Source organism: Tachysurus vachellii, chromosome 17 (genome assembly GCF_030014155.1).
Source record: "Tachysurus vachellii isolate PV-2020 chromosome 17, HZAU_Pvac_v1, whole genome shotgun sequence".
Lineage (NCBI taxonomy): Eukaryota > Metazoa > Chordata > Actinopteri > Siluriformes > Bagridae > Tachysurus > Tachysurus vachellii.
Window position 1 is genome coordinate 7,286,126 of NC_083476.1, and position 18,916 is coordinate 7,305,041.

General features: G+C 37.8%; 1 protein-coding gene across 1 annotated transcript in view; it reads left to right on the forward strand.

The window, feature by feature from the left end:
* The first annotated feature begins 1,092 nt into the window (after positions 1-1,092).
* Positions 1,093-18,916, forward strand: part of ntng2b (netrin g2b) — a 65,259-nt gene continuing 47,435 nt past the window's right edge. Inside the window, exons 1-2 of the mRNA XM_060891458.1 lie at positions 1,093-1,402; positions 4,131-4,684. Of these exons, the coding sequence (XP_060747441.1) occupies positions 4,394-4,684 (291 nt within the window). The 5' untranslated portion in view covers positions 1,093-1,402; positions 4,131-4,393. The remainder of the gene's footprint in view (positions 1,403-4,130; positions 4,685-18,916) is intronic.

Consider the following 18,916-nt stretch of genomic DNA (forward strand, 5'->3'; position numbering starts at 1 on the left):
CCAAACTTAACAGATTGTTCAATAACCTTTAATCCGGGCTGCTTTTTAAAATGAAGCACAACACAGCAGGCTTTGCCACAAGGATGCAGATATATTGACAGCAACTGACATCATTCTATTCTATTCTAATGTCTAAGGATTAAATTTTTTTTATTTACAAATAGATTTAAATGGCATAGTAACAAAAATACATGTAGAGTAAAACGTTGTACACTCGTAGAAAGAAAACGGGTTCCTCAGGGGTTCTTTAAGGGTTCTTTGAATAGTTAACGGTGCAAACAGGACAGGGTTCTACAGGAACACTTTAGCATGAATAACATGTTTTTTTTAAATGTCTAAAACTCTATTATAACTATTATATGGTATGTAGTGTTTAAAAGCCCTACACTATCCGTCATACTATTGAGTAACAAACTGATGCAAAGAGAGTAAAGTGAGCTTTTGATTTGCTGCCCATCCTAGCTTGTATTACTCAATTTATTTGATTTATTTCACCAACATTATGTGCTACTGAGCATCATGTACTACTGATTTCATATCATATCTTTTTTCCAAACCTAGAAACAAGGCTCCAAGTCATACTTAATTGTTAGGTAGAAAATATGTTCTAGTTTATTGTCCTTTTATTTTATGGTCACTTTATGTCCTAAACTTTCAAAATATCTCCTATATATTTATGCCATTGATTGTATAATTAAAATATAATGCTATGAGACTGGAAATTTGAGACTTGGAAGTGGTGAAAAAAAAATGTAATTTGATTTAAAATTCAACACTAACGGATCATGGGCTAAACGCAAGTTGTTTTTTTTTAGAATAAGAATAAGAAAGCAAGCAGGAGTGGAGTCAAAGTGTTCGCACGCGCTACAACGCTGCTGCCGGTGTCGCGCGCTCGGGGTGGTTCCGTTAGTGAGAACGCGCGCAGATAAAAGCGGCTCAGATAGCGTGTGAGAGTGATGGGGGAATAACGGATTAGCGGGAGGGAGGGAGGGATGGTGAGAAGGAGGGAGGGGAAAGGGGAGGGAGATTTTTCGCGATGCTTTAGCCCCCCCTCTCTCTCATGTTGCCCTTGAGCGCGCGGGGCAAATCCAATCCTTTAAAGTCGAGAAGAGCAAAAGGAGGGCGCGCGGAAAGTCGGTCGTTTCACTTTGGGAAGCTGCAGCTCCGGAACTAGGGCATCTTACACGCAGAAGAGTCGCACAGCGCTGCTGCTTTCACGTTCTGTGGCACAGTAGAGGGGAAAAAACAACACAACAAACACGGAAGAAGAGAATCGTCTCCCACGAGGGAAGACCGAGCGCACTCCGGTAAATGAACGCTCTGTGCACGTGAGAGGGGGGACACCGGGGCGCGCACCTGCCACCACGCGGCACATGGAAGGAGTCTCGCGCAAAAGCGCCCGGTAAGTCCTGCTGAACTCCGAACTGTCCGAACAACCCGGACACAGAACTACTGCAGTGAGAGGGGGAAAAACTCCGGGGTGATCCACCGCGTCTCACGCGCATCTCATACGGGCCAACTGTGACTTACTTAATATTTACGCGACGACACTTAAAAGTTGTCCCAAAGTCGCTCTGATGGGTAAGAAATAGCGTTTTATATCATCAGCGCTCTATCTTGCAGTAACTCGTATTTACTGTAGCGGAGACGCGCGCGACACACCCCACGCGCTGCGGAGAGAGAGAGAGAGGGAGAGAGAGAGAGAGAGAGAGCACAGAGAGAGGGAGAGAGAGCACAGAGAGAGAGAGAGAGCACAGGGAGTGAGGGAGTGAGAGAAGAGCACAGAGAGAGAGAATAAGTAACAGAGAGAGAGAAAGAGAGAGAGACAGAGAGAAAAAGAGAGAGATAGAAAGAAAGAGAGCAAGACAGAGGGAAATGGAGAGAGAATGAGAGAGAGACAGAAAGAGACAGAGAGAGAATGAGAGAAAGAAAGAGAGAGAGAGAATGAAAGAGAGACAGAGAGAGACTGAGAGAGAGAAAGAGACAGAGAGAGAGAGAATGAGAGAACGAGAGAGAAAGAGAGACAGAGAGAGAGAGAGATACGGGGCGAGTCACACTGCTCACATTTCCGGTACATGCACTATATAGTGTATTAAAATTACCATTCCTTAACACCAAAAATTACCAAGAGGTGTATTGTAGGATTTCTTGCCTTCCTTACTAGAGCAAGTTTTAACTTATCAGGCAAATGGTTGTTCTCCATTTATAAATTAGGCCACATACTACATACATTTTACTTGTGCGGAAAAATTAAAACAATTGGATAAAACAAAACAAAAAATGTAATGAGTTTATTTCACTAACAGACTTTCTACCAGACTAGTCAGCTTTGTAATCACTTGCTTGAATCTGCTTTGAGGCGTCACCAAGGAACCACAAAGTGCTCCTGAAGCGTCAGAAAACTTTTAAATGCATGGATAAAAATAAGCCAAAGTTGCCTAATGCTTGGCAAATGTCTTAAATATTTACAAGATGAAACTAGCCTGAAAAGTTACAAAGTTCAGGGGTATGAGTGGGATTATTCATTCTACGTTTCTTATGATTTAATTCATAACCAAATGAAGAGAATAAGCCAGTTTTCAGACAGTCGCTTCATAACAACAATGCCAGTTTATTTTTCATTTTGCTCATTAAATATAGCAAGGCTCGTGTCTGACATTGTCATTGTGCATTTTTAAGTTAAAAATTGAATTAAAACTAAAATTAAAAACTTAAAACAATGATTATTATGAATGGAAATGAACTATTTACCAATCGTGATAATAATACCCTATAAAAATGATGTAACAAAGGGACATATTGATAGATCTTTGTTCTACACACACTTGTATGCATTGTAGCACACTGCACTGTTTTTTAATACACCATGATCGGAGGATAACACTGTATTACAGCCATAGCGATCTCAATGGGAGAGTAATAAAACAACGGGTCATCACAGCTAAAAGGAGAGCACACGATTCAAATATTTTTGCATTATTTTAATTTCAATAAATTAACTGAAAGGCATTTTATCATAAATATCTAACCGACCTATAGATTATGTGATCCAAAATAGGACTTTGGAACTATTGGACTGCATAAAGAGTAACCTTTTACACAAGAAACTATATGAATAACAAAGCGTCTGAGAAAACAGGCCTCATTTGTCTTATCCCTGCCATCAGAAATGCATTAGCATAATGTAATATAGTAGAACGTAGCTTGGATATGACAGGAAGAAGCTGTATCATATTGGGCACTTTGCGTACTACATGTAGATCGAGTTATGTGTTCACACTGGGATTTAGTTTATTAATACCTGGATGTACGTTTTCTGCATTCAACAACCAAACCCTTTACTAGTGGAAGGAGGCGGAACTTGAATACTTACTTAAATATAATTAAATACTTATTTAAATACACTGTGTATAGTAGACCGTCTTTACATTGTAGACAGTTTTGTTGGATCTGGAGCTCAGAAAACATCCAGAAGTGCAAACTGAAACTTCCTGCTCGTATTTGTAATTGCATGGTAAAAGGCTACGATTGTAACAGTTGGACAATTTGGATCAACGCCTCGATTTAAACAGTAAAGACTCAAATTATTAAAGACAAAAATCATAAATTGATTATTTTTGATTATTTGCCTGTACCTATGACACTGGCATCATCATTTGCGTTCTAGCAGCTTTAGTTGCGTTGTCAAACATAGAATTATTGCCTTAGGAAATCATAGTGTTCAAATACCAACTCTACAAAATCTTACATAAACAAAGACATGTGTAGACATGAACATTCTTTTAATGATATTGTCATTTTCATCCCAACATCTAATATGGAAACAATTCATTTTAGTAATTTAAATTGTTTGACAAACATGGACTGATTTTGTCTTGCAAATTTTGCAAATTAGCAAAATTTAAATTAAATTCCTGCTCTTCAGTATATTCATTAAGGCAAAGACACACACAGGTACACACACACCACAACCACAGACACCACACACACACACACACAGACACCCACACACACCCACACAGACACACACACACACAGACACACATACACAGACACACACACACACAAACAATTAACATAATAAATCAGGGGCTGAAAATAAAGCTGTCTCTTTACTGTCTTGTTTCCAGGAACATGAAGTTTGGTGAATGGTTAAAGAAGGCCAGTGGAGAGACTCTGAATGTGTGATGGACACCAAACTGAGATGGACACGGGACTTAATTTTCAATTCACACTGAATTTGTATCTCTCATGTTTTTTATTTATACCAACACTTTCTTAATCTTTTATTACTTTGATAAAAACAAAAACAATAAACAAAAAACTGAAAATACCTCCTCATCCAGAATGACAGTGGCAAGTTTACCACATGCTCTAACGTGACTCCTCTTGTATGCCAACATCTCTTTCCCCTGAATTTAACGACGGCCCTTTTCTTGTTTCCTGGTTGGCGCTTGTCATGCTGGAGCAAGCTACTTTCTTCCTCTTTGTCCTTCTGCACACGCTGGTGCAGGTTCAAGGCCAGTACGAGCTGTGCAAGTCACTCCTCACCACGGATGAGGGCTCAGTGTGGGAGCAGCATGCATGCCAACCCAAGCCCCAGTCAATGAAGGAGTTCATGCGTATACATGTGGAACCAGCGGGCATCACGTGCGGCAACCCACCAGAGAGATTCTGTACGCTGGTAAGTTAGTACAATAACTATCATTATATAAATAATAAATGCCTGATTAAGCAGCTATTATTTGTGGGATTCCTTAGACATTCCTTAGTTTTTTCTTCTCTGTGTATAAGATGAAATTTATTATATTAATCTGAAAATCTATTCAGCTCTTACATTTTTTAACATTTACATGTGTGCATTAACACACATTGAACGATGTAGCATTTTAAATTTTTTTGGAAGTTCACATGTTTCCCCATTATAATATAAATTTAACAGCTGAGTGCAGCTATTTTAAAATATGTTTTTGCTAAATGTTACCATTAAAGCAATCTAGGGTACTGTATGTGTACAGTAATAAGAAGCATGTGTAAGGGAAATAGGGCAGGTTGCCATTATGCCCTTATGAGATCGGGACATCCCCAGGATACATGCAAACTAGGCCCCTATAACTCCTCTTAACCCCCCCAGCTAGATATAATATCAAATGTAATTCCTGATTTGTTTATTTTGTTATCTAATCTGTGTATTTTCTAACCCTGATTGTAAAAAACCCAAAGGAGACACAGATAATTTAAAGGGTTCAGATCATTCACTTTCTCCTAATGCAGCTGCTAAAAACACTATCTACTATTATCTTCTATCTAGTTATCATGAGTTCTCTAGCTTGAACAGTTTGACTACTGTGTAATGATAGAAATTCTAACTTCCAATGAAATTTCTGCTCTCATTATTTCTCTCCAATCCTGTGCTGGAGCTCATATGTCACAGCAGAGTCAGACATCTTTTGTGCCTAAAGCTGGGGCATGATGACTTTGGATGTGTGTGAGCTGGTGTATAACATATGCGTACGTATTTCCAGCCATTTCTGACCCACCAGCCCTGACAAAGCACTGACTATGAATGACTATTACTACTACAGGATGACTCACAGGAACAGGACCATAATGTTATACATTGCAGATTTGTCATTTTAAACAAAAAAAGCCACACAATGTACCTTTAGCTATATCGTACTGGCTGTTGTAGAACATTTGTGCTAGAGAGGATACACAACTAAGTAGATGTTTAGACTGGAAGTTTGTTGTCCTAAGTTTATTTTCTATGTGTTATGACACTTAATAGTGTCAGTCATTTTTAATAAGCACTTTATCATGGTCAAGGCTGAGCAAGATCCGGATAAGGATACACCACATCTTTACAGGGCACCATACATACACAGAGAGCTGAGAGTTTAGCATAACCGATACACAGAGCAGCAGAGAATCCTGTAGAATTCTGTTCACACACAGGGAAAACTCCACACAGACAGCAAGCCGAGCTCCTGACCCTGGTGCTGTGAAGAGCCAGTGCTATCCGCTGCACCAATGTGTCTCCTGGGATTATCCAACAGAAGTGTATTAGTGGTCCCTGTTCTAATTGGAGTTCTATCCGGGGTGTGTTTCTGCCTCATACCCAGAGTTCCAGAGAAAGGCAGTGTAGGAAATGTAACTTAGACGATCAGACTGGAAGATAAGCCTAACAATATATTTAACTATTTTCCAGAAATTAATGATTTGAAGAAATCTTTATTCACACATTTCAAAACACACACAAGGAACAGTAAAATAGTCCCAGATGACTTATAATGTTGTTCAGTTCTTTATCAGATTTTACTAGTGTGCCAGAGTGTAATGTGTTTCTGCATTAGTGGTATGTTAGAGTTTCCCTTCCATAGGCTTCCACAGGTCTTAGAATGAATGTGTATGCTTTATTTTCCTATAAGAAAGTATTTCACCTACATATCATTTTTAAATATTGTTAAATCGTTGTAACTTTCTATTAATTATTTTTTTACAAAAATACCATGAGCAAAAAGAAAAAGTGGCTGAGGTCAGCAGAGAGCAACACACTGAGGTGTTGTTTATGCACGCAGTTTCTTGGCAAAGTGAAAGAGCCCAAAGTAAAATGGAGATTTGCGTTATTTTAAAATTTAGCACACTACTGGAGAGATGTTGACATGTGAAGGACAACAGAGATTAGGGTTTTTAGGATTATTTGCATAGTGACATAATTATAAACATCGCAAAACAATAAAATATTGGATATTGGCATTAAGTAAGAAAGCCTGCCAAAGAAAAATCCTTTTCAGGCACTAATATACACACGAGACCCACAAAATACACACATAATCACAGAGACACAGACTACAGGAGAGGAATTAACAAATACAAGCAAGTAATTCAACCCTGGTCCCTGGTCATTTTCCCCAAATATCTCTCTCTCGCTCTCCTTGGGTTGTTTTTGCTATTTATTAAAGCAAGCTTATAAAAGAACAATATTGTTTTTTACTTTATGAAAAAAAGATCTAAAAAATCTCAAAGAATATTTTTTTATAATTCTGAGAGGCCTCAGTCAATATCTTGATTCTCAAGGCCAATTCTGAACGGTTGTCAATCTTAGCTCATGCACACACAACACACACTTATACACTTGTATTGATGGTGCAACCTGCTAATGGACTGAGCACTAGAATGTTCTTGGATTTCTCTATGCTTTGAAATATTGATGTCTCCTTAATGGCAAATGTCCAAGTGAGATGGACAGGCATGTCCGAGTCAGCACTTCTTCCACGTAGATGTCCTTCTCTTTTCCCTCTGTCTATCATTTAAAAGAAAAGTCTTACGGGCCAGGGTAGGACAGACAGGCTTGTCACAGTCAATCAGTTCTCTCTTTCCATTGCTCTTTGTCTTGATCTCATAGAATAAAAAGTTCTGCTAACCCACACAAGCCAGATGAAGGGGTCTCTATTCATCCTTGCATGCCGTCATACAACTGTCAATTAAAACTGGGAAGCCATTCGTGAAAAAGTCGCATGACAGGCATGTCAATGGCCCTTGCCATATTGCCATCCCTATATCATCCCTTCATAAAATCTACAGTAAAATCCACAGTAAAATTTAGTCAGTATCAGATAGCAAACGAGGCATAACCCAGTGCCAGCCCAAACGTAATGCTTTTTATCTTACCCACATACGTTCTTTGACTGTCAACAACAAACCCAAATTAACTTACCTCAACCATATCCCTGACACTTTACTGTTATTAGGACTTTGCAAGACTTATTTGGACTTTGTCTCAATGTCAAATGTCACACAATCAATAGATACAGTTTGTTGCATTGTTTGGTCCAGATTACAAACATCGTGAAAACCTCAGATGAAATTGATTACAGTTGGGCAAATTTTGATCTACAATACTACTGACACGGCCATAACTGACCTTTACGGTAAATTCAATAGAAAATAAAATAAAAATCCTATCACCTATCAGCTCCAAATTATAGCTGCCCTGTCTATGATAAACAGAAACATCTAAAAGTATAAATAAAAAAAACACACACACACACACACACACACATCATTGGATTGTAATATTTTTAGATATAAAAGAGTTCATTTTGTATTTGTATACTGTATATAACAATATATATATATATATCACTTAACATAATACATTCTAATAATCCACTAATCTATTCATCTGTATTATGCACATTTGGATAATATAATCCAATTGGTAATTGATTGGATTATTAATTGACACTGTCATTAATTTGAATATTTTCTCGTATTGTTTGGTTATCAGTTCACAGTTCAGTCCATTTGATTTGAACGACTCTTATGGATTAATAGGCTTTATTGGGTATTTAGATACTAATTGAAGTAGTTTATTAACACACTTTCACCGTTCTGTTCATGCTGTTCAAACGTCCTGTGTTTAATACTGGTCATATGACTACATTTACCAATACCAATGCAGCAATGAGAGCTAAAGGTAAATGTCAGGTTTAACTGAAATAATAGGTTTAGCTGATCACTGACCGCTCTAAATTATTCCTCTTCAATAACCGTGGGACACTATGTATCCATATACACGTACACACACAATAGCATGGGAGATGGGAGGAAACTAAAGAACCCTCAGGTAACCGAAGTACACACAGGGTCAACGTGTGTAACATGTGAAACTCCACAAACAGCTCAGGAATGAACCTTACAAAATAATTTTATTGTAATATAAAAAAGCACATGATTGTAATATGCCTAAGGATCTTACAATTCTATAATGTGACAGTCAGTTTCACCATGAGTTGGACATCACTACGAACATGAGTTAAACATATTGCTGCAGTTATTCCTGTAGAGTTCTAACATATGTGCGCGATATGAGTCCGTTTCCCCCTTTAGATTCCTGCTTGGCTCCAAATAAAGTGTGAGCTTTATAAAAGGAATCCTGCAATGCAGCAGTTCACAATAAATTGTGTAATTGTATTTTTTGTGACTTGTGATGTTTGGGTTTTGGTGTGCAGAGAAGAGTGTGTATATCTGAATTTGTCTGCACGCTTACATGTGTGTGAGGTCAGGTGCACTAATGATGGAAAATCACTAGCTAAGCGGAAAATAGAAACACACACGGATGCCGTGGAAGATGTGTGAATTGTGTGCACATGCAGTGCAATGGAGACAAAGTGTGTGTGTGTGTGTGTGTGTGTGTTAGTGTGTATGCATGTGTTTGTGAGTGCGCTGGTGCATTTGCTCCACCACAGAGCTGCTTGTTTTAGAGGCCCAAATGAGCCAGTGCTAAAAATAGCTAAGGGAGAGAGAGAGAGAGAGAGAGAGAGAGAGAGAGAGAGAGAGAGAGAGAGAGAGAGAGAGAGAATCAGCTGAGACAGGAAGAAGGAAGGAGGGAAGAAAAACAGTAAAGTGTGAGGAAGTAACCTATGGTTAAACACAGGGAGGAAAGGTGAAAGCGAGAGGGAGTGAAAAGGTCTAGAGTTTTTTTTTTCTTTTAAAGGAAGGGCAGGTACGTTGTTTTAATGATTTAACCTATAAGCATGCACCAATAACTGGATATATAATATGCTAATATTCAACATATACTGGACACTTTAAGCTTATGACACTACATGGGTCAATTTATATGCTGATTATATAATTAAGCTAAATTAATAATCAGCTGCTGAGACTGCATTTCACCTCTGCTCTCCTCGTCACTGCTGATGACGTGTTATGGATGCCTCAGTGACATGGGCTGAAAATATCAGCCTGGATTTAAACAGGCATATACACAGTTGGGACTGAAATCTTGGAAAACTGAAAATAAACAGAAAGGTTTAAAATTGTGATCAATACAAAACAAAGAATATTGCACTATTGCAAATATATATGCAAGTTTGTGATATCAGGCATATTTACTCATTTGTATAGAAGTTAAGATTCTCTTCCCCAACACCATGATGAATTTGACCTAATATGGATCGTCAGGCTTTACACAAAGTTGTAACTTATGACTTGGTGAATGTGAATGCAAGTGAATGCTTCCTTTAAAGGGGATGTACCAAAAACAAAAAATCCTTAGTGTAAATATATCTAAGATTCTACATTTTACCCAAACTGTTGCTGGTAATGTCACTGCCATGTTCTCACATGGAAGCATAGCAGCCAGGCCCAGACGCAGGATATAACTTAACACATTTATTGATGCAAGGCACTAACTAACATAACATGGCAAAATAAACATGCATAACAAAAACTTGATGCATAACAGTGACAAACAAAGACAGATGCGCAAGGGCAGGTACTTATAAGGCAACACATTATGCATAACAACTGGGAATAGACACGTGACCTCAACAACCAGATTCTCTGCCAGCACCCCCTCTGGTGGCTTGGCAGAGAATTGTCCCAGAAGTACCTGACATAATTCCCCTCCTTAAGGTGTGGCTCCTGACATGCCCAAAAGGGCCCAAAGAGAAAAATAGGGAGCACAACGCAGGGTTACATAGCCAAGTCAGAGTCGTAGTTCCAGGAGTGTTCCTCGGCTGTGTCCAGGAGCAAAGCGGCGTCCTCCACAGTCAGGGATGAGAAGAAGCCTTCTCCACCTGGCTGCCGAGCAACGTCCTCCACGGCTCCATAAAGTGGACTGGCGTCCTTGGCTGGCAAGACTGTGGCGATATGCTTCCAGCAGGAAAACAAATAAAAAAAAACTCACTCTTTGCCAAACAGGAAAACAAACAAAAAGAAACTCACTCTTCGCCCAACAGGGTGCTGGGCAGCATCTTCCAAGGGAACCTGAAGTTGGGGTATTAGAATTGGGGTAATGGAGTCCTCCATAGATGAGAAACACCACATTGCAGGTCACACCGGACATCATTGCAACTTCCCCGGGCAATTGCCAGTACCAAAGTCAATCAAGAACTGAAAAACATCCTGGGTCTGTAGAAAAATGTTCGTCATTCTGTCAAGACACTAAGTAACATGGCAAAATAAACACGCATGACAAGAACACGGCGCATAACAATGATGAACAAAGACAGATGGGCAAGGGCAGGTACTTATAAGGCAACACATTAGGCATAACAAGCAACAGGTGGAAAAAAACACGTGACCTCAACAACCTCCTATGGCTTGGCAGAGAATTGTCCCAGAAGTTCCTGACAATCACTTGTAGTGAATGTTTTTTATGTTTTTTTGTATTAAACTGTAAAAGAATATATTTTTATTAGTGCTCTCAGACATTTGGCCTCCACTGTTGGTGATTCACTATGGCAGCATGTGGCATGTTAAGAAAAATTACAGTCACTAGACTCTGTGAGGCAGCTCCATCACAAATGATGACCAGGATGAGGAGGCTGGGCAGGACACCACACTTGAACACCCGGTCCCACCAGGTATAGCCATGTTTAGCTGAGTGGGTGGAGGCATTGGGCAGGATTCTTGTCGTCTGGCCCTATGTCCCTTCGAGAATGTGTCATCATTCTCCCAACAGGGAGAAACATCAGTGTCCATTGGTATTGTTGTCCAAGATGATAAAATTTCCCACTGTGATCATCACTCACCTCCAAGCAGAAGGTATGACTCGTAGGACACATTACACTACCCATAGCTGAAAGATGTCCTTTATCTTGTGTGTGTTATGGTAGTTATATAATGGAACTTCCATAAACATACAATACAGCAACTGTAAATACAACATCAAATTACACGCTGCATATTGTACATTTATTTATCCTTTAAACAAATGTAACCAGTTATTCAAAACCTTACAACAAACAATGCTAAGAATAGTGGGTTGTGAGGTAGATCAGCTACAACATGCTTGGTGTCTAATGCATATGCTCATTGAGCATTTACATTTCATGGTCAGAAAGACAGAATGGAGCAAAACCAAGCATTGCTAGCTTTATTAAAGTAGTCAAAGTGACAACAAACTCAAACCGATGGTAAAGATAAGCTACTCCAGTAGAAACTATATTTCCCATAAAATAGTATAGTAAATAGTTCCGCAGTTATTGTGCTAGCAAACATATTAGGTTTTAATAATAGTTCTTGTGGTAGAAGAGCTAATGTACAGCAGGAAGTCCAGTGTAATTCAAATAACCATACTTTACAACCATGTAGAGAAGAAAAGCATCACATGTCCTGTCTTGAAGGGGATCATTTATGACTCATTTAAAGCTTCAAGAGAATGTGGTTCAGCAATTATAGTGGAAGCAAAATGCACTTTTTTCATACAGAAGAATAGTGAATAGTTCTCAACACTAAGAAAAGTGAAAGTACTTTCTAGTACTGAGAGGTAGCCTAATGAAGTGTAGCTGTTAATGCTAATGAAAATGTACAGACAAACATCTATTGACTAGACCAATGAACAAAAATGATGATGTTGCTTCAACTTCAACTACTATCATAGTTAACCTTATACATAGGGAAAATATAGTTTATTGAATTACTGTATTCTAAACGATTAAAGTTAAAGGACAACACACAAGTTTGTTAAATGTGTGATTTATAAATGTTTTTGAAAGGTTACATTTTCTCAATTAGTAGTGTCAATGACAACATTTCACCAAACAAAAGTGAAAATCTACACTAATGCATGTGTCACGGACGTGTAAAGACCCGGCAAGAGGTTATACATAAAACATAGCTTTGACCAATGTGCGATGCAAAATTTTGAAAATACTGGAGCGAATCTATGGGGCTGGAATATGAAATAATTATGTGAAGGTTGTGAACTGGCTCACTGTATCTCTGCCGTGAAGCATTTTAAACCGACTAGAGAAATATCAGAATAAAGAACCACTGGGAGATGTTCAGTGTATTTGAACCTAGCAAAAGTATAGAATGTCTGCTTCAGAATGTAGTTCTCAACTGAAACATAACGTTAATGGTTGTAGTTAATATCTGCAGCTTTGTTGCATCTTAATGAACCGGTGTATAGCATCTAAAGCCATGTAAATCTCAGTGTATAAACATACATGTAACAGCATTCATCTAGATGTTTATGCAGCACGTAAACAGTCTGAAGTCTATAATCACATCTCAAATCTACTGTACATGTAAATTATAAACCGTGTGACCAGTAAAACTACACACCTATAATGTTTTTTCTGTAAGAATAATTATGTTTGAATTCAGTTAATATAACTTACATCTCCAGGAGGCTCAGTATGAACTGAGATAATATGGATTATGCCAGTTTAGCACAAAGTAATAATAGCACTGGTGGCTCAATGTCCCTTGAACAAGGACCTTTAACCGCTTCTGCTCTAGGGGTTCTGTGTCAAGGCTGGCCCTGCCCTTTGACCCCAAGCTAGGAAATGCTAATGAGGAAAGCTATTGTTGCACACTGATCTGTTTTTGTAGGGACATTAAACTTTATTTTTATGTCCCTGAACATGATACTGAACAAAGCAAATTGCAATTTTTTGCTTTACATGTCAATCAAATGACCTCTTGGGCAGTACTTGGCCAATAAAGGCTGCTGTGAAGTCCAGACCTTCTGCCGTCAGTTTGAAGGTCTGACTACACAAAACTAGGGATGTCTAGACTCTTAAAAAACTAAACATCTAGGACAGGTAAGTTTTTTTCCGAATTGTTTAATGCCCAATGTAGCTTCTGATTCCTGATTTTGACTGACAGGAGTGGAACCCGATGTGGTATTCTGCTGTTGAGTCCATCCGCTTCAAAGGTTGCCATGCCATGCATTCTGAGATGCTTTTCTGCTCACCACAGTTGTAATGAGTGTTTATTTGAGTAACTGTAGATTTCCTTCTAGCTCACTGACACTGACTTCTGCAAGCAACAAATCAGTTTCAACCACAGGACTGTTGCTCACAGGATGTTTTTATTTTTCATACAATTCTGTGTAAACTCTAAGGATTTAGTCAGTGGTTTTTGAGCTTCCTAAACTCACCAGTCTGCCACCATCAACCATGCCTTGGCCCAAATCAGTGAGATTATATTTTTCCCTATTCTGATGTTTAATGTGAAGCTTAGTCTAGCTCAGAAGCTATATTTTCTCTCCAGCTTCTGTCAATTTTACAGCAAGAGGGTAAATTATTACAATGCTTGTGCTTCTAAAATACTCAGCAATTCTTATTCTCAAAGCTCTCATTGTCTCTAGGATATACAATTAACCACATTTCAAGACATAACCACATTCTGTGTGGCAGATGTGATAAGGTCTTTAATCTTAGAAGGATAGTTGAGTATTTTTCACTTCAGAAGTGAAGTTGCACAGGGTACAACAGCAGGTATAGCAGGTAAATCAGATTTGAACAACAACTGACAAAAATATTGGGCAGATTCCTGCACATCACAATGGGGGCCACTTTAAATGCAGAAAGTAAAGACAAACTAGGACTGAGAATTCTCTATTGTTTCCAAATAACTCCATTTTATGCTAATGAAGGTTTAAACATCTATGGTTCAGCAGTAAGCACTCGGCTTAAGTAATACCTGTGCTGTGTCATTTTAGCTCAATGGTGTTGCTTATTAATATAAAAAACATTAAATAAGCACAGAGGAGTCCTCAAATCATAACCCATACCTGCTAGTGTGTGTTATAAGAGTTTTATTGCAAAGCCAGTGTGTTTAAACACTGTTTTTATAATACACTAATTCACTTAGTTATAAAAAAAGATTCCATATAGGATCTCTAGGTGGACAGGGTGATATGCTGTTGCTTAAAATATAACTGGACATCCTGATGATTCTATGGCACATGCAGTATTTAATGTCAGTTACAGCGAAAGATTTTAAGTGTGAAAAGATCAAGACTCTCCTATGGGCAGAAGCAATACAATACTTGGAAATACATGTTGACACTGTAATGGAAACATTTAAATGTCAAATGTGTAGCAAGCGTAGACTTGTTTTGTCATGGTCAGAACAAAATGTGCAGATGACCAAGGTCAACTGATAGAAGTACTGTAAGCAGCCAATGAATGATTTTGTGTTACACAGAGAGCGCCTCCCTCTTGTTATTTTTTATTTTTATTTTTTATTTTTTTGCAAGAATGTTGGGTACTGGTACAACAGTATTATAAACTTTTCATCTCTTTACTGTTAATCATCACTATTTGGTGTCTTATTACTCACAATTTTTTTACATGTCCATTGGACTCACAGCTGAGCCTTTCTCAGTAAGAGTTTGTGGTTCAAGCCCCAGTAGTGCTGCCCAAGCTGCCACTGTTGGGGCCCTTGGGAAGTCTTAACTGACAACTAAACAACTAGTGACAACTAAATTAAAACTGGTCTTATATACATATATTATGGATATGTGACAAATAAAAGCTGCTGCTTCTTCTTCAAAGTGCAGAAGTCATGACCCCAATGAGTTAAGCGTATTGAAGCAGTAACATGAGAAAAAGCCTAGAGTCTAAAGAACAGAATAAAAAATTAATTGCTGAGAACAAAATGTTTTGTTCACACAAAAGAAAATTCAGATTTATGAGTGAATCAGCAGCAGACATAAAGAATAAGATGTATGTAAAGAAAGACAGTACAGATCTTGAAACTTTCATAGTAAATATGAATATGTGCATCCTCATACAGTGCAAATTGCAAAATATAAATGACACAAAGCATGAATTTTATTTGTAAAGGTAAAGAAAATAAGGTGTCTGGGCTTTGTGTGTGAAACAGTGTGACTATTTCAAAATAGCTTTGATAAATAAAGACAGAAATTCCCTTTCAAATATCATAATGATCTATGATGATGTTTAATGTTTAATTTTATTAATGATGGTTAAAATGATGAAATAGAAGAAATTGAAGTCAGACTTTGAAGGCAGTGAAGCTAATGAAATATAATTCATTATAAAGTTGATTGGAATCATATAGGATTCAGGTATGAGAATGCTTGGATTTTAATTTACAATTAAGAATCGTTCTTTTGTTAATCTTCAGTAACTCCTTTATTCTGATCAGGGTTGCAGAGGTTTCAGAGGTTATCCTGAAACTAGTTGTTATGAGGCAGGAACACACCCTGGATTAGGACTGGAAAGTCCATTACTGAGCATCACACATGTTCATACTTAGAGGCAATATAGGGACTTGAGGAGGCTGAATAGGAAACTCTACACAGGGCAATAACTGAAGCACAGGAGTGAAACAGCGATGCTGGAGCTGTGAAGTGGCCACGTCTCTGATAACCCTTGAGAAATCTTCTTCTCAATATATAGACACACATAAAATGATCTCTCACTGGAACCTGCAAACCCTTTTCTCTCTTCTGTTTTTGTTTTTTTCGCTCTCACTTACACACAGAATGTGTGACGTATTCCACAGAGTGTTGTGATCTCATAAACTAAACTGAGTTCATATTGTGTTTCTCTTTTAATGACACACACACCACACACACACTCACACACACTCACACAGATACACACACACACACACACTCACACACACATACACATACACACTCACACACACATACACTGTTTTTTCTGAGAGATACATGGCAGAATCAGTAGACAGATTTTTTTTTGGTCTGAAAGTTTAAATAAAGTCTTAATTGTAAAGGCAACCCAAGCATAAATTAGGGGTTAAGACAGCATGTTTGTTTTTAGATATATATATATTAGTTGGGTCATTATATATGGCCACAAAAAAGAGGGTGTGACAATGAAAATGTGCAGACACAGTGGGATCCCATTCTTGTTCAAAAATATGTGTGTAGCACTGCCTCGTGAGACCTCGATCTTAGTACAGACTCAGGGATAAAATGGTATTTTCCTGACCTTATAAGCAACCTTATATGTCATGTCCCATTTCTTACAACCTGGTTTCATGGCTGTTCACTATTTATAACACACCACCCAAATACTGTCTAAATAAACCAGATTTAATTATTTTATCAAGTAGATGTGGCTACTAAAAGCTCCTGAACAGTTTGTGAAGAGTTTTAGTTACACTTGGATCTGCATTTGTAGCACATCCAATAAGATACTGATGTACAGTAAAAGAGGAGACAGCATTTTTGATTTATGTCCCCTGTGAGTTGGCTTGTTATGGATACGATTAAATAAACCAATATAAGATCTGAAGTAGCATCTAATTATTTATTATTCTGAAAATGTCAGTGGGATTTAAAGGGCATGAGAGGAGCTGATTTGTTTTGCTATGACATAAGCTTAACCACACCTTTTGACAATATGTCACAGTACCATCTGCACTGATGGTCACAAAGTATTGCGCTGATCTTATAGTATGTCTTGTTTTTATGCCTGTGAGCTATGATCTCAAAAAATGATGACCAACCTGAGTCTGTAAGGTAATGTGACCTGTACAGTGATTTCATTTGCATTTACTATACAGGAGGAGGTTAAAGGAGAATTGCTTTTTCTTGGTTGTAAATACACTCAAATACTAGGTAATGCCATTCAATACCAATGTTAAATAAGTAAATATGACAGTATTAATGAATTACTAGTATAATAATAGTATGTATGTATGTATGTATGTATAATAGTATGAAGTTTTTTTCATACTGACTGATTGGACCATAAAACATCTTAAATGGAAAATAATAGGAAAATAATATAAATGGAAAATAAAATGGAAAATAATAGGATGCGCTGGATCAAGTGCTATTTTATAACCTGGAAAAAGATGAAGCCATATTGTTCAATAAAACTAATCTTAGACTATTATTCAAAGTGGTCTCGATGCTATTGAAAATAAAAACACAATTTGGACATTTAAACTTAAGAAAACTCTGAGAAACTTTGAGGTAAATTATAGTTCATTTGCATAAACCGGATGCCCAGAAATCTGATTTTAGCAGTGTGTAACTTTGGACATAATCCTAGATCACTGACTTTGGGTACTTTTAAAGGAATGAATTAAAGGCTTCATACAGATACATGCACATGGATCAATTTCAGTGGTTATTGTAGGAACAGAAAATTTCTGCATACCATCAGAGCTTGGGAATGCGTAGGTACAAGCAACAGGAAGGACATATGAGCTGATCAGCAATGTCTTATTCATGAAGTGTTCCTAATGTTGGGTCACTGATGAATAAGCTTCCGCCATGTGACAAGAGCTCACCACCTGTCTTTATTTACATACCATATGCATATTATTTACATAAAATGTGGCCTACTTTACGTGGGTGCATCATTAGCAAGCCAGTAAATCTAAAGTAACACATGGGCTGCTGTTGAAGAAAATAATAAAGCTGTATTCTGAGAATAATTAATACGTAATATTTAAAGGATACATTCAAGTATTTTACAAGTATTCTAAAAAAAAGGAGGAGCACTGTTAAGTTATAGTTAAGTGCAGGCTTCACAAATAAGAAAATATAAGTACTAATTTCTGATGTCTCACATGAACTGCTCTTAGGTTAAGAGATACTTACATCGAAAGTTTACTTTCAAAACCCTGATTCAAATCCTATCAGAATTTTCCCCTAGATATCGCAACTAAATTAAAACCGGTCACAGTTAATTGTAATTCCATAAAATCTTTAAAAAAATCTGTGCTAGGTTTGATCATACGCATATCATTTTAAATGTTCAGTGACATCATCGTTATCTGTCTCACTCACACACAAACACACACACACTGCCATGCCGACGGTACCGTGCCGATTGTTGTCGAAGAGATAGGATTCCAGTGAGGATAATTGCTTCAGGAGCTTAGCGATGTGGGCCACCTGGCAAAACAGTTGGCGGTGTGTGTGTATGTGTGTGCGATATTTCACGGGCCTTGGACGCTAAGTGAAAGGGAGGAATAGATTACATACACTTTATGTGATATATCCTGCATTGTGCATATATTCGATTAGCATTCAAATAAACACAAATTTGGCTGCTGATGTCTAACTTCTATGTCATTTGATACACAACCCAGCAATAAATACAGGCGTACACACACACGAAAGCAGCCTACAGCGCTTCTGCACTGTGTAATGCAC